This window comes from Hyalella azteca, unplaced genomic scaffold (genome assembly GCF_000764305.2).
Source record: "Hyalella azteca isolate HAZT.00-mixed unplaced genomic scaffold, Hazt_2.0.2 contig17777, whole genome shotgun sequence".
In the NCBI taxonomy this organism is placed as follows: Eukaryota; Metazoa; Arthropoda; class Malacostraca; order Amphipoda; family Hyalellidae; genus Hyalella; species Hyalella azteca.
Window position 1 is genome coordinate 34,954 of NW_025947548.1, and position 16,484 is coordinate 51,437.

General features: G+C 35.0%; 1 protein-coding gene across 1 annotated transcript; it reads left to right on the plus strand.

The window, feature by feature from the left end:
* Positions 1 to 753: 753 nt before the first annotated feature.
* On the plus strand, positions 754 to 14,908 carry LOC108670538. Its single transcript, XM_047885386.1, has 5 exons — positions 754 to 925; positions 10,368 to 10,532; positions 11,397 to 11,561; positions 12,408 to 12,642; positions 14,133 to 14,908. Exons 1-5 carry the CDS (start codon positions 842 to 844, stop codon positions 14,285 to 14,287), a joined length of 804 nt encoding a protein of 267 aa, XP_047741342.1. The 5' UTR covers positions 754 to 841; the 3' UTR covers positions 14,288 to 14,908.
* Positions 14,909 to 16,484: the final 1,576 nt, after the last annotated feature.

Below are 16,484 nucleotides of genomic sequence, written 5' to 3' on the forward strand. Positions count from 1 at the left end.
CAATGATAGTATTTTACTGTATTCAAATATTGATAATGGCTTTGTTGTCGTATATACGATATTGTATAGGAGATCCAATATTGAGTTGATATTGATTAAAAAACATATTCCCAGAAATATCAATGCATTATTAAAAGACAATAAAATTGTCCACTGAATCCACAAATTAGTTCTTTTAATTATTAATAAATAAATTAAATTAAGTAAGTAAAATTCCTAAAACGGAAATTATTATATCAGAGACGAATGATGCGACCTCATCTTAGATTTATTCATTTATTTATAAATCTTCAAAAATATGAAAAAAATTAAATCCCGCAGAGCCTTTATTTTTTGTCAAGATAAAACGTATTTATTTGACTTTAAAAAGTTTGAATGCCTGCGAATAAATCCTGTTGGACCCGTAACTTTAAATTCAATTTGAAGCATCTAGAGCTTTCAACTCAAAATTTTCTTAATCAAACGAAATGCAAATTGAGAATTTTCACCTTGGAATTGAAATTTGAAGTTAAATAATGATTAATTATATAGAGTTTATTTTAACTTTTTTGAAATATCCTGCTTGATATTTTTGTAAGTATGCAATGAATTCCTTACACTAAATTTCATTAATGGGCTAATGGCTAATAATAATTAATTCCTAATACCAAATTTTATTTGATAAGCTAATTGTAATCATAATATGATTATTATCTCTAAAAATCCAATAACATTCCCAGCTCACACTTTCATTGGCTGAATGCGTCACTGGCATTCCAGTTTATGATCCGGCAACACGCGCATGGAATTCGCCCGGGAATTTAAGGTGTCAGGAATGTGATGAGACGGGAAGGTGACGGGAATGCTACGGAATTGTTACGGGAATACAAATGAATATGACGGGAATGTTACGGGAATACAACGGGAATGCGATGTGAATGTGACGGTAATGTGATGGGAATGTTACGGAAATGGGACGGGAATGGGACGAGAATGTGACATTCATGCGACAGGAATGTGACGGGAATCTGGGGGAATGTGACATTCATGCAACAGGAATGTGACGGGAATATGACGGGACTGTGTCATTCACGCGACAGGAATGTGACGGGAATGTGACGGGAATGTGACGGGAATGTGACGGGAATGTGACGGGAATGTGACGGGAATGTGACAGGAATGTGACGGGAATGTGACGGGAATGTGACGGGAATGTGACGGGAATGTGACGGGAATGTGACGGGAATGTGACGGGAATGTTGGAACACGACAACTACCCGTCTTGATTCGCTCAGTGAATGCAAGATTCAAAGCTTAAAACGATGAAAGTGAAAGTCAAATGTAAAAGTGAAACCAAAAAACCTAACGTGAACCCAAAGCTTTTAAATGAGATACACACGGGATTGTTATTATTGGTTATTGTTATTGCTTTTATTTTTGTTTGTATTTATTATTATTATTATTAACCATCCTGCCTGAGAGGAAGTATATTAATTATAATATATTAATTATAATATTACTCCTATAAGGAGGTATATCGGAATGTCGGATTTGTACGTAAAAAGTGACTGTTGAACTTCAAGGTACAAAATGACGTCATTAATTAATGAGTACGTTATCGTAAAAAAAATTATTGTAAAATATAAAAAAATATTTAAATAACTGATACATATTAATAAAACATGATCGTCACTGATTGTTTTTACATGCATTTAAATACCGAAATTTAGCTAAGCGAACCGTTTGAAAAATCATGAAAAAATTATTTTAAAAAGAAACTTTAACACGCGTACACCAATAGCAGTAGCAAACTTTTACTGAGAATCCTACACACTGAAAAATAGATGTTTCATTGTGTACAAATAGTGACACACATCTTCTACTCGTAGCATTGATGCACTATTTTTCCGGGCAGGAAAAATATTTTTTATTTATTTATTTTCCGATAAGCAGGAGCAAAAAGTGTACGGCAATTTGGACACAGTATCGCTCATTTTTATGAGTGTAAAAGAACATGCGATTCAAGATTCGATATCGTTTTTCCGTTACCACGAAGAATAATTTTGAGTTATTTATTACTTACGTAAATATATTTTTAATATTTACATAAAGCTCGTGGTGCAATCAAATTGTTATTTATTGATTGTATAGCGTTTTATTAACGTTTATATAATGATATAACGACAATAATATAATAATATGATAGAATAAGAATGATACAACGATAAAGATATAAGGATAATGATATAATGATAATGATAATAATATACCGATTACGATATAACAATAATGATATAACAGTAATGATATAGCGATAATGATATAGCAGTAATGATATAATGATAACGATATAACAATAATGATATAACAATAACGATATAACAATAATGATATAACAATAACGATATAACAATAATGATATAACAATAACGATATAACAATAATGATATAACAATAATGATANATATTAATAATAATAAAAATAATATTAATAAAATAATATTAAAAAAATAATATTAATAAAATAATATTATAATTAATAAAATAATATTAATAATAATTAATAATTAACTTAATTAAAATAGTAGTTAAATGATTCCTAGTTGATGATTAGGAAGGCGAATGTTTGCTGAATAAAAAAACTAACAACGTTTAATTGTTATTAAAATTAATACATGATTATGAATGGTTCCTAAAGTTATTTAAATGTTATGAATATCTAGATGAAAGTCACGACTGAAACTTATAAAGGAAATAAACACATTTTTTCACTATTGAAATTTAAACGCTTCTAAAATAATGTTCAAAATAATTTAACGAAGAAATTAAGTAGCTCATTCTCATTTTATCGCTACAAAAAAGTATGAGTTTTTCACTCATGGAAACTGTAGTTTAGAAATTTTGTTAAGAGAATTCTGGAAATTTTGTTGAAAAACTATATACGGAAAAGAAAATATTCAAGTCCTTATATGTAAATTCAACCACTTTTACCAAAAACAAATTTTGATCTTGTGGATATACAAAACGTGAAAATGAAAATAATATGTGATGTTGAATTTTATAACACGAACATCATGATTATGCAAGTATTAATAGAAGTTATTAAAACAATTTGTGTAAATAAAATTAACATGATATTTTAATCACAATTTCTATGTAGTATGTACATTGTAACAAAAAATTTCAAGTATTTATAAAATTTAAAATATTATAAGATTTTATATAAAGTATACGACTAATTGCGTCTCATTAGTTCCTAAATTATCGTAAATAATAATATTAATTGTAATTAATTCGTGGATAGCAATATAATTTTCATTTGCGGATAGTGACAACCACACAATTAACTAAATCAATTAATTTCATTCACATTCATTAAGTAAATCACTTAGTTTCATTCACATTAGTAGACTCTTTCACTCCAGTCAGAATTTAGCGTTCCATCTATATCTTATTTAGCATTATAAATTTTTTTTAGCTTAATTACTAATCATTATCGTTATTATCTATATAATCTTCGTTATCTTTCATGAAATTTATTTATCTGAAGTCACTCATAACTTTCATTCATTAATGTGAGTCACGACTTTCTTCTCCTATAACATCATCGAAATTTTAACGATAACGCATAATTTTATATGTTTAGTTTTTGATAAATTCAAACGTTGTCACGGCTTAGTATTTTATTATTATTATTCTTGTTATTATAATTATTATTATTATTTGTGTATTGAAAATAACAGAACCCAAAAAACACGCTCCCAATTTCAGTTTGATAACATTACTCAAGGTATTTTTAATATAGATGATTTCATTTGCATCGGATGTTATATATCATAACGCCAATTTCATTCGGTTTAAAGTCGTTATCTTATCTAATTTTTCTCATTACTTCTTTTCTTGATTAATTTTTTAATCAAGAACCCCAATTTTTTATTTCTTTTTTTTTCAGATGATCAACCTGCTCTGCATTCTGGTAGCAGTGGTTGCCCCCTCCTCGGCTTCATTTCCCCAGGGGGAACTCTACCAGCAAACCCTAACTCCCCACGAGCTGGGGAACCGGCATTTAATTAGAGATGATCTTCATCCCCTTCGAAACAATTATTTTAATTCTGAGCTGAATGTTCCTTCCCTGCTCTTTTCCCAGCAGCGTTTGCATTCCTCCCAGCTAGGTATTCCTGCCCAGCATCCCTCCCAAGAGGGTATTCATTTCTCCCAGCAGGGTATTCCTGCCCAGCATCCCTCCCAAGAGGGTATTCATTCCTCCCAGCTAGGTATTCCTGCCCAGTATACCTCCCAAGAGGGAATGCATTCCTCCCAGCAGGGTATTAATTTTCAGTTTCCGTCCCAGCAGCAGGATATTTTATCCCAGCTTAACATGTATCCATCGTGGCAAAACACTCACCCAACGAGAAGAAACAATCACCCATCAAGGCAAAATGCTCATCATTCAAGGCAAAACGCTCATCATTCAAGGCAAAACGTTCATCGTTCAAGGCAAAACACTCACCCATCACTGATGCAAGTTCACACATCTGGGCATGCAAGCAGTTTCGATCGGCTGGACCATCGTTGGCCAAACCAGTATTTTTTCCACAATTTCGGCGCAATTGCTGATGGTAGTTTTGTTAGTTCAAATAATTATAATTTAGTGACAAATAACCCTGTGAATTGGCGCAGTCACAACACTCATCAATTTGATACTCAATTTCCAACGGTAAAAATCTCTCAAAAAGAGGGAACTTCAAAACTCCATCAAATTCATAATTTTGGTACAGCGAATTTGCGTCATGGAGTTTCAGGTATCGAAAATTATTCAAATCTATTTTCCATAAATGATGGTGCAAAGAGTCAAAATCCAGTCCAAACTATCCAGGATAACTGGACATTCGCATTACAAAGTAGCAACCAAAATGAGGAGGTATTTCCGGGATTGGATATCAACCGTGAAAATGTAAAGCGAATTCGAAATTCATCGAATTTCTCGAATTCATCGAATTTCTCTTATATCCGTGATGTTCAAGGGAAATTTTACAAATCGCAATCGCACGAAAAATCGTTCCAAGAACAACTTTTGCCGTCTATTTTTCGCGGTATACCGTACAGCATTAACGAAGAAATCAAACCTCTTAAAAATATTATTTCACCTTCAAATTTTCCGCCAATCTCCAATAATCAGCCGGAGAACAAAAATGAACAAATTTTTCAGAACGCAAAACTTAAGAATAACGAAAAAAATATAAACAAACTATCGAAAAACTTTTTTGAAAACATGACTGAGAATCCTACTTCCAGTTTAAGTGAACCTAATTTAGACTTCCAAGGAACTTTTAAATTCCCACAACATGATTCAAGCAAAGAAAAAGGTGATATCGATCGACAACCGGGGATTTTTTCAGAGAAAACCCGCATCAGATTACAGAGTTCAGATGAACCTCAAGAAGCCTTTGTGCGATCACATTCTTACCGAGGTCAAAGGAACTCTGGCAACCTGATATTAAATCAGCCTGTTGGTCGCATTAATGATAAATTAACAATTGGGCCGCAGAGCACAAGTTTATTGGAACTAGAAAAAATAAGCACATTTGGAACCGTGGACAACCAAAAAAACATTTTTGGAATTGAAAAAATACAAAGTAATAACCCCGTGTCAACACAATACGATGGGAACACAGATACACCTAATGATAACAGTTTTACATTAATTGACAAACTTTCAGTCGTGAAACAAGAGAATTTGTCTCCTGAACCTCTTATATACGAGTTCGGTCGAGGCCTGGATCACAGAGATCCTGTCTTCTGGCGCTCCGCTGCCTCTTTCCATGGCGAGAAAGAAAGAGATTTTAGTATAAATGTAAGTGTGAATGATAACGGCCATAATGGTAGTGTGGAGGGTAGCGACAACAATGATAGTGTGAACAACGGTAGCATTGACAGCGGTAGCGGGAACATTGGTAGCTTGGGCAATGGTAGCGCGAACAGTGGTAATGTGAATAATGGTAGCGGGAACAATGGGAGGGTGAACAATGGTAGCGCGAACAGTGGTAGCTTGGTCAATGGTAGCGTGAACAGTGGTAGCTTGGGCAATGGTAGCGCGAATAGTGGTAGTGTGAATAATGGTAGCGGGAACAATGGGAGGGTGAACAATGGTAGCGCGAACAGTGGTAGCTTGGTCAATGGTAGCGTGAACAATGACAGTTCTTTCATCAAGGCTCATGACACAAAAGCTGAAAATAAAACTATTTTATCGCGTAATATTCTGCGTACATCTCCACCATCTACGAAAAACACGAAAAGTTTAATTGAAAACCTACGAAGAAAAATGTTCGACATTTTCCCCGAGAGAAACGAACAGAATGTAGAACTTGAACAATCAAAACCAGAGAAAATCGAGGAAAAGAAATTCGTTTCAATTTTCACTGACAAGAATGTCCACGATATCCACCTCCGAAATGTTCAAAATGCTGCAAATTCCAAATCCCAAGAATCATCAATTATGAAGCTAACGGGTGTTCCTTTAAACTCGATGTTCACATCCCCCAAGAACGACTTCCAAGCAAACATGTTTCACACAAATTTCAGAGGAACTCCATTACCTTCACCGTTTTTATCTAGTATAATTACGAGATTGCCTCCTCAAAAGAAATGTTTCCAAGGCCAACATTCTTGGTTCTGCCTCCCTGAACTTCAGACATTACAGCCTAACTTTGATGTTGAACATCAAGGTTTAGCTGTGATGGAACCACATGCCGCTGATTCACACAAATTTATCGTCAAACCAGAGGCGAATAAAGAACCTTGGCCCCAACAAGTAACAGACTCGCGAATTTTAGCGAAAGTGATGACTGCCGTATTAGCGAAAGAAATGATAATGATGATGACCGTATTAGCGAAAGAAATGATAGTGATGACTGCCGTATTAGCGAAAGAAATGATAGTGATGATGCCGCTTTTAGCTCCGTTCCTCTTGAAATAGTAAATAGATAGGCCGTTTACTAGCATTGATTTCATGTCTTATTTATTTATTCTCCGTTTTAAAACCCAACAGTGCCTTTTACTCTACTAATTGATTGTATTTGTGTTTCTAGATCTGAACTTCTTCTGAACTGAATTTTGTGAACTGACGACGGAGCTGGACTCTGAAACGTTTTCTCTTATAAAGATATGGTGAATTTTTGTGGTATTGTTTTTACTTTTAAATTCCTAGTTATCATAGCGGATTGCGGAGTATTAGGATATATGCCTGTTGTCAGCGTTGTTAGGGAACGCTTTTAAATATAATAATTTCATCGATAGTTAGGATTGTCATTTTGTTTTTGAGTGAACTATGAAGTCACCTCGTGTAGACCCGCTATGTACCTCGTCATTGTTATGTGATCCACCACAGAGGTTAGTACTTGAATTGTTTATCGTGTTAATCTTTCGTGTTTATGTAATGGAGATTTTTCTGGTGATATTGAATATTTATATTAGGTTATTATTCATGTGTTATATATTCGTTAGCGTTACTGTAATTCAAGTCCTTGATTTGTATTTATTCTTGCTTTTCAGCGAGGCTCCAAACTTAGGACGTTCTTACGAGTTGAAAGTGAAAGCTTGCGAGACACACGGTTTATAGTTTTCATAGTTCTGTTTTCTTGTATTTATTGTTCATTTATTATTATAGTTCTTTATTTATTATTTTTATTCATCCTTTATTGCGATCATTGGCCAAGTGTTTGGGGTTAGAGAATGCTTATTTTTTATTAGTCCCCAACAGCGTGGTTGAGTAGAACTGTGATTTGATCTACTGTGCCAGGTGTAACCTAATGTGACTAGTCCAGTGCCCTACTATTTGGGTAATTAATATCAAGGTTGTTAGGTTAGTTCTGTTGCGCTGGTGTTTGGTGATCTTAGTTGCTAGTCTGCTCCAGTTGGGCCAGTTATTTATCCATGCCTCATTAAGATTTGCCAATCTTGAGGATCACATTAAGTTTAGGATATACCTGGTTGTTTTCTAGTTAAGAGTAGTATATGAGTGTTCTGTTGTTTGCTTTGATGTGAACCAAAACTTGGTCCACATACTTGTTAGTCAAGTAACCATTTGCAGTAAAATATACACTTCATAGACTAAAAAGTCCTATGACCACGCAGGCCAGATGCCATGTCTTGTGTTCTTGTTTAGGAACCTTAACTCTTATGTTCTGTCCCATTCCTGGTGTCATATTTTTTGCGTACTAGGGGACATGGTGAATATTCTGCTATTTTCCGGTGCACATGAGGTTTCTGGTTCTCTGGGTGGTGCTCCCACTGTTATCCCTAGTTGTCAGTGACTCTTGGCTTCCCTGCTACACTAGATGGGTGAGTACCCAGGGGTGTGTGTGCCTGGAGTGATTGCCTGTGCGTGCTTGGGGAGTCTAAAAGACCACAACTGCATTGTCCTCCAGCAGTACGTCATTGATCTGTGTATCAGGTAATGTGTTCTGATGGTGCACCACTTACTCCCATAAATTAAGGTAATAACCACCGTTTCCTCTTTACAGAGTTCTGTCTTTATCCCCGGTGTCTACTGTAACTCATGCCCTGTTGGTTTTCTGATGGTATATGGTGTGTTAATAGTTTCTCAGGTGTCATAGGCTGGGATGTACTTTTCCGATGCGGTAGTTTGTAGATCATTTGTACCAGTCGTGCTGTGAAATTGTCTAGCCAAGTACCATATTTCTATAACCAAAACTTTCCCCATAGGGTGGCCTAAATCAACCTGGGAAGGATATGTTTTGCTACCTGGGGAAAGATCCAATACCAGCTGTTAGAGTTTAGGTCCTTAGTTCTAAGTATACTGTTGTTTGGGAACAATTTTTCATTGCCCAAATTTGTTCTTAGGGTTGGAGGATAGGCGTATATGGGTATTACATCTTGGGGTGATTGAGCTAATCTTCACATAGCTTTTGTGAACCCCTGTTGACCAGACTGCAACAACGCAACCAGATCTTTCCTTACAAACAACACCAGAGATGTTTACTTGATGATCACCGGCAATGGCTTGTTGTGTTTTGATACTGTTATACTGCTATAGATAAGAAATATATTTATATGTTATCCTGCTTGATAGTTTATTGTGTACATATGTTTGAAGTTTGTATTGATGTTGTGCTTAATAATAGTTGTGTTAGGTGTTGATAATGTATATATTTTACAGAAGCATCTTCAAGTACTTTCATGAGCGACCCATGCCCCATTTGTCCGGTTGTATGGTTGCCTGTTTGTCTGGTTGTACCGTTTGCCCGGTTGCCTAGTTGCCTAGTTGTCCAGTGTAGCAGTTATACTGTTATTTGGATATACGGTTCTGGTTGCCCAGTTATCCAGCTTGTAGTTAAGGTGATACCTGCTAGTTGGGTTCCACCCTGTTCCCTAGTTAATGGTTATACAGTCATCCAGTAGTTGGTTAGGTTTTTGATTTAGAGCTCTCTCTTAGGTTTAAACTTTAAGTCCCTTTATCATGAAGTTTTGTATCAAAATAAAATAAAGTTGAACAAAAGAGAAAAGCACCTGGTGGACAGGGATGGCTATAAGGGGAGTTGGGAGGCCATCTTTTATTTAACCCTTTAGATTTTAAAGAACCTTGAATACCTTCCCTAACTTAATCAATAAAGACGACCCATTACAATGTGATGCAAGTTTTAAAATTATACCTGAAAATTCTCATTTCAGGTGTTGTATTTTACTTGTAACAAATCTGGAAGTATGGGGATACAGTTTTTATGGTAAATCAGTAGCATGAACATATATCTAGTACTTGGGGCCTCTCAGGGGGGACTTCTGATGGGTGTCTATGCTTGTCAGAAATCCTATGGGATTTTGCCCTCCTAGGGGGATGATTCCTGAGCACCATACTGCTGAGCTTGCAGTGTCTGACTGCAAGTCTCAGTTGTGAGGTCAAGTTATTATGTAGGTAGGATTCCTTCCATTTCCCCTCTCTGTCTCTCTTGTGCAGGTGGCCGATGTCCCATGTAAGCAACTTCTTGTTCAAGAGTCTCAGTTTCTGTTGCTTTTCACCTGTTCCTCCTTGTCACTTTCTCATTGAGATGCTAATGCTGCTTCTTTTGAGCCAGCTATTTCTAATAATTTTGGCCATTGTAGCGGCTAATGTAGCGCGCTACATTTTACTGTAGCGGTAGCGGTAGCGCCCGTTACAATCTAGTGGATGTAGCGGTAGCGGTAGCGGTAGCGCCCGCTACATTTAGAGCATGTAGCGGTAGCGGTAGCGGCGCTACATTTCAAAGTAGCGCTGCCCAGCTCTGCTTATTACAAAATGTCTACAGAACTTAGCCAAGCTGAAAATTATGTTATCAATTTCAGTCTTATGCTTTTCAAATGAGTTATTTCATGGACCATTGTTTTTATTACAGTTTCTTGGAAAATTGTTCATGGACAAGGAAAGTGATGCTGATGAAGATGCTGTGGTGGAAACCCTGAATGCAAAGAAGCGTAACCTACACGGCAAATATAATAAAGGAATATTTAGTGAAAAGGAGGAACAAATTATTAATGAAAATTGGAATCAGTTTCAAAAGGTCAGTTAATAGTTGATAATTTCAAATTCTAGTTTGGCTGAATGATGTTGGAAAACTAAAATTAACTATGATAGGTAAATACTGATTCTTTCATTTTTGCTTATTGGTGATCATTTTTCATTGTTTTCCAAGATTTTTGCTGCAAGTTATACGAAATATAAACCACTGCATTTTATCAAGAAGTTAGTTTCCTTTAGTCTACCAGAAGACTCATTCAAGTGGCCCCTTTTTTTCATATTTTATTCAGCTTGGTTAGTGAAACTGTCCATGACAAACAAGTCATTGATGGCATTACATGATATTTTCAAAACAATAGATCACTACCACCTATATTTCATTTGCTTTATTTATTCATTTGTTATTATTATACTCAGCACCAAATATTTTTAACAGTACCTAACAGTTCTGCCTGTTGACTAAAACACTTCCAATCCAAAATTTGCTAGGACATTTGGTTGTCTTCCCCAATGCACATTATAAATCCATGTTTTTCAGCCACTTCATATTATTTGCCTCTTGCCAACCTGGCTTGTACTTCTCAACTGCAAACATCTCTTCTTTTTTATTATTATTTTCCAACCCCTCTTATTTATTATTATTATCTTGGAATTAATACTCATAATGACAGCATTAATAAAAATTGTACGATTTGAATTTTACTATTTACTCTAGTAAAAATAACTATACAGTATTATTCAGGAATTACCAATGTGTATTGTTTGTTGAATCATGGTATATGAAAAATGGTTATGTACATAACTCAAGTATATACATTGGAGCTTTAATGGCAGATAATCTTTTAATTGCTGCAAATAGTTCTAATACTCTCTAAATTGAATTCACAATGTTATAATTTTTGTGCAGGAGTACAAATTTTATGACTTGCGCCCCCTGATAAACTACCGCACCTGCATTTTGGAAGGCAGTCATGACTCATTTTCAATAAATCAGGTCTACTTAACCTCAGTACCTCAACAAAAAAAGTTTCTAAACTACATAAGAAGAGGATTAAACCGAAGTTTGATGCAGGTTTGTGAGACAATCTTGTATTTTCCCATCCCTGCTCACAAATTAACTTTGAAACATTAATTTCAAGTACCATATGTATTGTGTTACTACCAGCATGAGATGCCATTATATCATTCCAAATGTATCATGAATATCCAGCTGAGATAGCATGATTGCTGTTATTCTCATTAAAGATTCATAAAGAATCTATTCAATGATCAGTAACATAATTGTTTCACAACTCGATCCATAATATCTCAACAAAATAGAATCAGAGAGTAGCAGAACTGATATGGGTCTTATGCAATCCTGTTCCAAGGAATAAATGTCCATCAAGATTTGCCTTTTGGCTTTCTGCTGCTATTGCTTAAACACCATCATGAATTTTATAATGTAGCTGGAGTCTATGATAGCCTGGATTTTTGGAAATTTCTACAATTTCATATACTGGGGCCTATCGGTCATTTTAGGGAAATTGATTATCTTTTAGCTTTTTTTCTTTGTGTATGTACAATGTCTAAAACCTATCATGAATAACTTTTTTTAATTACCGAAAGACAAATTGCCTCATTTTTGCATATACCAGTATTTAGTTTAATTTTTACAGGGACTTTATTTTAATAGATCAGCATTAAAAATACTTGCATAACTTTATACCTCTAATTCCTACAGGTGGAATTTCAAATATAGCCATAAATTTTTGTAAAAATTTAAGCCCTAATTTAAAATTAATTAAATAGCCTTAAATTTTTGTAAATAATTTGGAAATAGTAAAAAATTTTTTTTTTTTGCTTGAGGAATATTATGAAAAGGTTTTAGTTATTTAATTTTACAAATAGTTTCATGTTTTTATTTTGTTTCCCACAGGTAAAATGGCACCTGCAGTCATTAGTATTGGGTAAATACAGCAATTGTGCATGGAATAAAGGCATCAACTTTGCTCATCAAAACATCATGGCGAAAAAAGAGATGTATCTTGTTGACCTGTTTCTCAAGCGTTATGGTGTGGACGTTGCATCAATGGAGTTCATCCTGAATTCAACGAGTGGTGCACTGCTCCACAATAGCCTTAGGACATACTATCGCTTCAAGCTCTGCCCAAGTGAGATACTTGTTTCTTATGTCTATTGGATTATATACCGGTACTTTTAATTCAGTAACCTGACTTATCATTGCTTCTTATTTTAATATAGTTGGATGAACTATATACTTTATTTTTTTTGTCTGTTTGTCATAGATAAATAAAGTTTAAGTAGGATTATGATCTAAAAGCAAATGTAGACTGAAGCTTCATTATTGAATTTAATTTTTTGTCTTCACTGCCAATTTCATTTGCATATATCATGGCATTCAAAAAAATGTTATTATGATGAAGCTCCTGATATCCATATCAGGAGCTACTCTACAATGTAAAATTTTGGTATGTATGTTTATACAAAGCTAACATTCCCAGCACAAAATTACAATATTTAAGCCCTTGGGTTATGGAGTCTTAACTACCTATATATACATTATCTGGTGTATGAAAATCGTGTAATCATTATTTAATCAATCTTTCAACAGTGAAAGTGGATTAGTTTCACAATATTTGGTTAATTGATCACCAAATGAGTTGGCTAAAGCTAATTCATGGTTGGTAACTGTTCTACTTGCAGCCAATTGTTATTTCATAAGTAGTCTGGTGACAAATCATATTACTTGCTTTTTCAGATGAGAGTTTGTTTTGAACTTAGTGCTGATATTATACATTTGTGTTGCACTTTTATTTATGAAAGATTTTTGCTACCGGGCATTTTAAACAGCTTTGTTGTGACTTACTTGCTATTACCTTCTTAACTTCTCCTGAAATAAGTGTAGTGCTCTGTTTAGCTCATCTTTTGGAATTGCAACCCATGAATCAGAGCTTCTTAACTTCTAAGCACCTGACATAATGTTAATTGAAGAAGTGTTTGTCTAAATTAGAGGCTTCTTGTTACACCAATTGATTCCTCCTGCCAATTGTTTTTACGAAAAAGAGCTTTGTTGTCAAATTATTTTTTTTTACTGCCAGTGAATACAGACAGTTCCAATGTGTGTATCTAATTAATATTTTGGCCATTTCAGTATAAGCAAGGGCCTTCATTCAACATTTTTCAAATATTAAAAATTCAGTAGTATCACCTAATTCAACCTCAATTATTTTTTGCTCAATCAAGTATTCAAATTTGTCTTTTTTGTAAGTAATTTTTTTCCTTTCAACTTGAAAACAATTTAACATTGTCAATAGTTGCTTCATGTAGGTACTTATTTCTCAGTTGCAAGGGAATAGTTGCATGGTAGGTCTAAATTTGTTTGCTGAACAGCCTTGATTGAGGGTTGCAAGGTGATTAAACCAATCTTTAACATTCAGTGATGTCAGTTTCAAATTGCCAAAGTCATGCTTATTAAAAAAATTTTCTCCAGCACAGCATCCATGTCTGGAGGAAAATATGTTCAACTAATTTCAATTTTCCAGGCTGGGCCAAAGTCTTGAATAAAAATTCCCTAAGATTATTCTAATCTGTTTAGAGTATCAGTATGTCAGTGGCTAAGCTCTCCATAACTTGTTTTCAGTTGCTGATGGACCATGGACAGAAGAAGAGATGTTGCGTCTCATCAAAGGAGTGGTGTACACCTGGAACAAAGTGCCTACTCAAAACCACTCCCATTCCCTCAATGGCACTAAATGGATGAAAGTATTTCTTTTTGTTAGAGTGAGTTGTTTTTAAGTACAAAAGTTCCCTAGAATTCAGAAGCATTTCATCTCCTTAGTTTTGAACATCATTCATATCAATCAGCAGGGAGGAATAATGATTATTATTTTGTTCCTTGAAGGTTTTGCATGAAGTCATCCTATAAAGCAATATATGAAAATGTCCAAGGCATTTTGTATATTAGACTGCATCACCAACATAGGTTTTCTTCCTTTTATTGCTCTTGTAAGCTATATGTTATATGAAAGAAGAATATCCACTGGAAGCATGGCAAAAGGTAACGAATAATGTACAAAAATAGACACTGGCCAAATGAAGCAATTTAAATGTTACACTGATGCTCTTGACTACTGTCTATTGTTGGTATATTGGATAACATTAACAAATTATCATGGTATATTGTCAGGAAAATAAAACAGCAAATAAAGCTGATACGGCAAATGGACCAGCTTTATCATAAATAAACCTTAACTGGCAACGCACTGAGATTTACTGACAGGCTGCAGCCCGTAACCTCCACTGTAAATGCTGCCACAATAAGCTATGTGGCGCCTGATTAACCATGGGCAGTAAAAAGATTTTAAGTGCAAATACATGACAGAATACCATGTCATTATTCAGATGTGTTTACCAGGAAATTATTACACACTTGCTTCTTCTTTTATTTTCTTCAACTTTTTGGTTATCCAGAAATGTTTTTCAGGAGAGTGGCTCAATCTCAACTTGAATCTTATTTGTTCCAGTATACTACGTACTAATAATGTAGGTTCATAATTTCCTTATTGCCTGTAAAATCTGTCAAGAAAATATCTCTCTTTATTCCTGTAAAGTTTAAACTGTTTCTAATATTCCTTGGTTAGTGTGTGCTGCCAAAAATTAAATTGTGCAATTGATTGAACTTTCAAGCTCATTTATTTATTTTTGATTGCACATATTTTATGGAAACTGAAAATGAGCACTTCAAGCTATTGTGTGTGGTGAAATGTATTGAACTCTCAGCCAATATCTTGTATTAATGTTGTAGCGGTTCCCGGTAAGCCCGCACAAATATGCGAGACTGTATCTCTTGAGTCCTTGGTCATGGAACAAATACTGAATGTGGTCAGAAGGAGTCACATTCAGGAAGGCATGAAACATGGAAAACACTAAACAATTTACTACTAACAAAACACAAAATACAAAATGGCAGATACAACAAAATGAATGGTACTTGGTCTAAATCAAACACTAGCGGTGGTGTCAGTTCAGCCCACTTGGTGGTCTGGGTAAAATACTCTATTGAATGGACCACTGAGGCCTCTCAGTGTTGTAGTTTTGAGCAACCACGATATAATAGTAAAGTCAAAATGGAAAATAGTTATTAACAGCTTCTGCTGCCGGAAATAATAATGTCTTGCTCAAACATTAGCCAAGGTCAACTATGGTTTTAACAACCATTCTCAAGTAGTAACCATCCCTAGTAGTAGTAGTAATCAAGTAGTAATCATAAATCAAGTAGTAATCGTCCCAGGCTTCAGGTACAAGCCAAGGAGTGATAGTTAGCAAGGCAGAACTTGACCACTGGTGGAGGGATGGAGATCAATGCTGAGTGGCTTGTGGACCGAGTCACTCACTTACATACCACACCCAGGCACACCACACTCACTCCACACTGCACTCAGCACCAACACTCTTACCTTATGGCAGGAAGTATGCCCAAAGGGTTGTAGCCATCTTACCATTTGCTGGGCTGTTGGGAGAGCTAATGATTATCTAGGGCCTAGAGCACACTTTGAAAGCAAATGGTATTTGGCGAGCAAATAGAAACAAATAGGTGCCAAGCACAGGAATGCATAAGCGGACTAGGTCACACAATACCTAAGCGTTGAACATCAATGAAAGTAGAGCAAGAAAAAAACAACAGTTATGCCGTTCAAGAATTAAATCTGCAAATCCTAATTTTTTTTTTGCACTTTGGGTATATAGCTAGTCAGACTAAATCCTAATTTCGCACTTCGAGTATATAGCTAGTCAGACTAAATCCTAATTTCGCACCTCTGGTTTATTAGCTAGTCAGACTAAAGTTTCAACTACTTAACTACTCTTGACACAACATGATTCCCTCATTGATGTATGGGACATTCATGAGCGGATTATGAAAGACAACTGGTCCTACTAAGTTGCACAAGTCATTAAATATACTCCTATACTCCTAGCCACACTAGCATCATAA

Excerpts from the sequence above, each read along its gene's own strand:
- LOC108670538 (XM_047885386.1), top strand. The coding sequence starts at position 842 with ATGCTACGGAATTGTTACGGGAATACAAATGAATATGACGGGAATGTT. Across the intron at positions 926-10,367 it reads AATGCGATGTGAATGTGACG|TTTCTTGGAAAATTGTTCAT; the intron begins GTAATGTGATGG and ends TTTTTATTACAG. Across the intron at positions 10,533-11,396 it reads ATTGGAATCAGTTTCAAAAG|GAGTACAAATTTTATGACTT; the intron begins GTCAGTTAATAG and ends ATTTTTGTGCAG.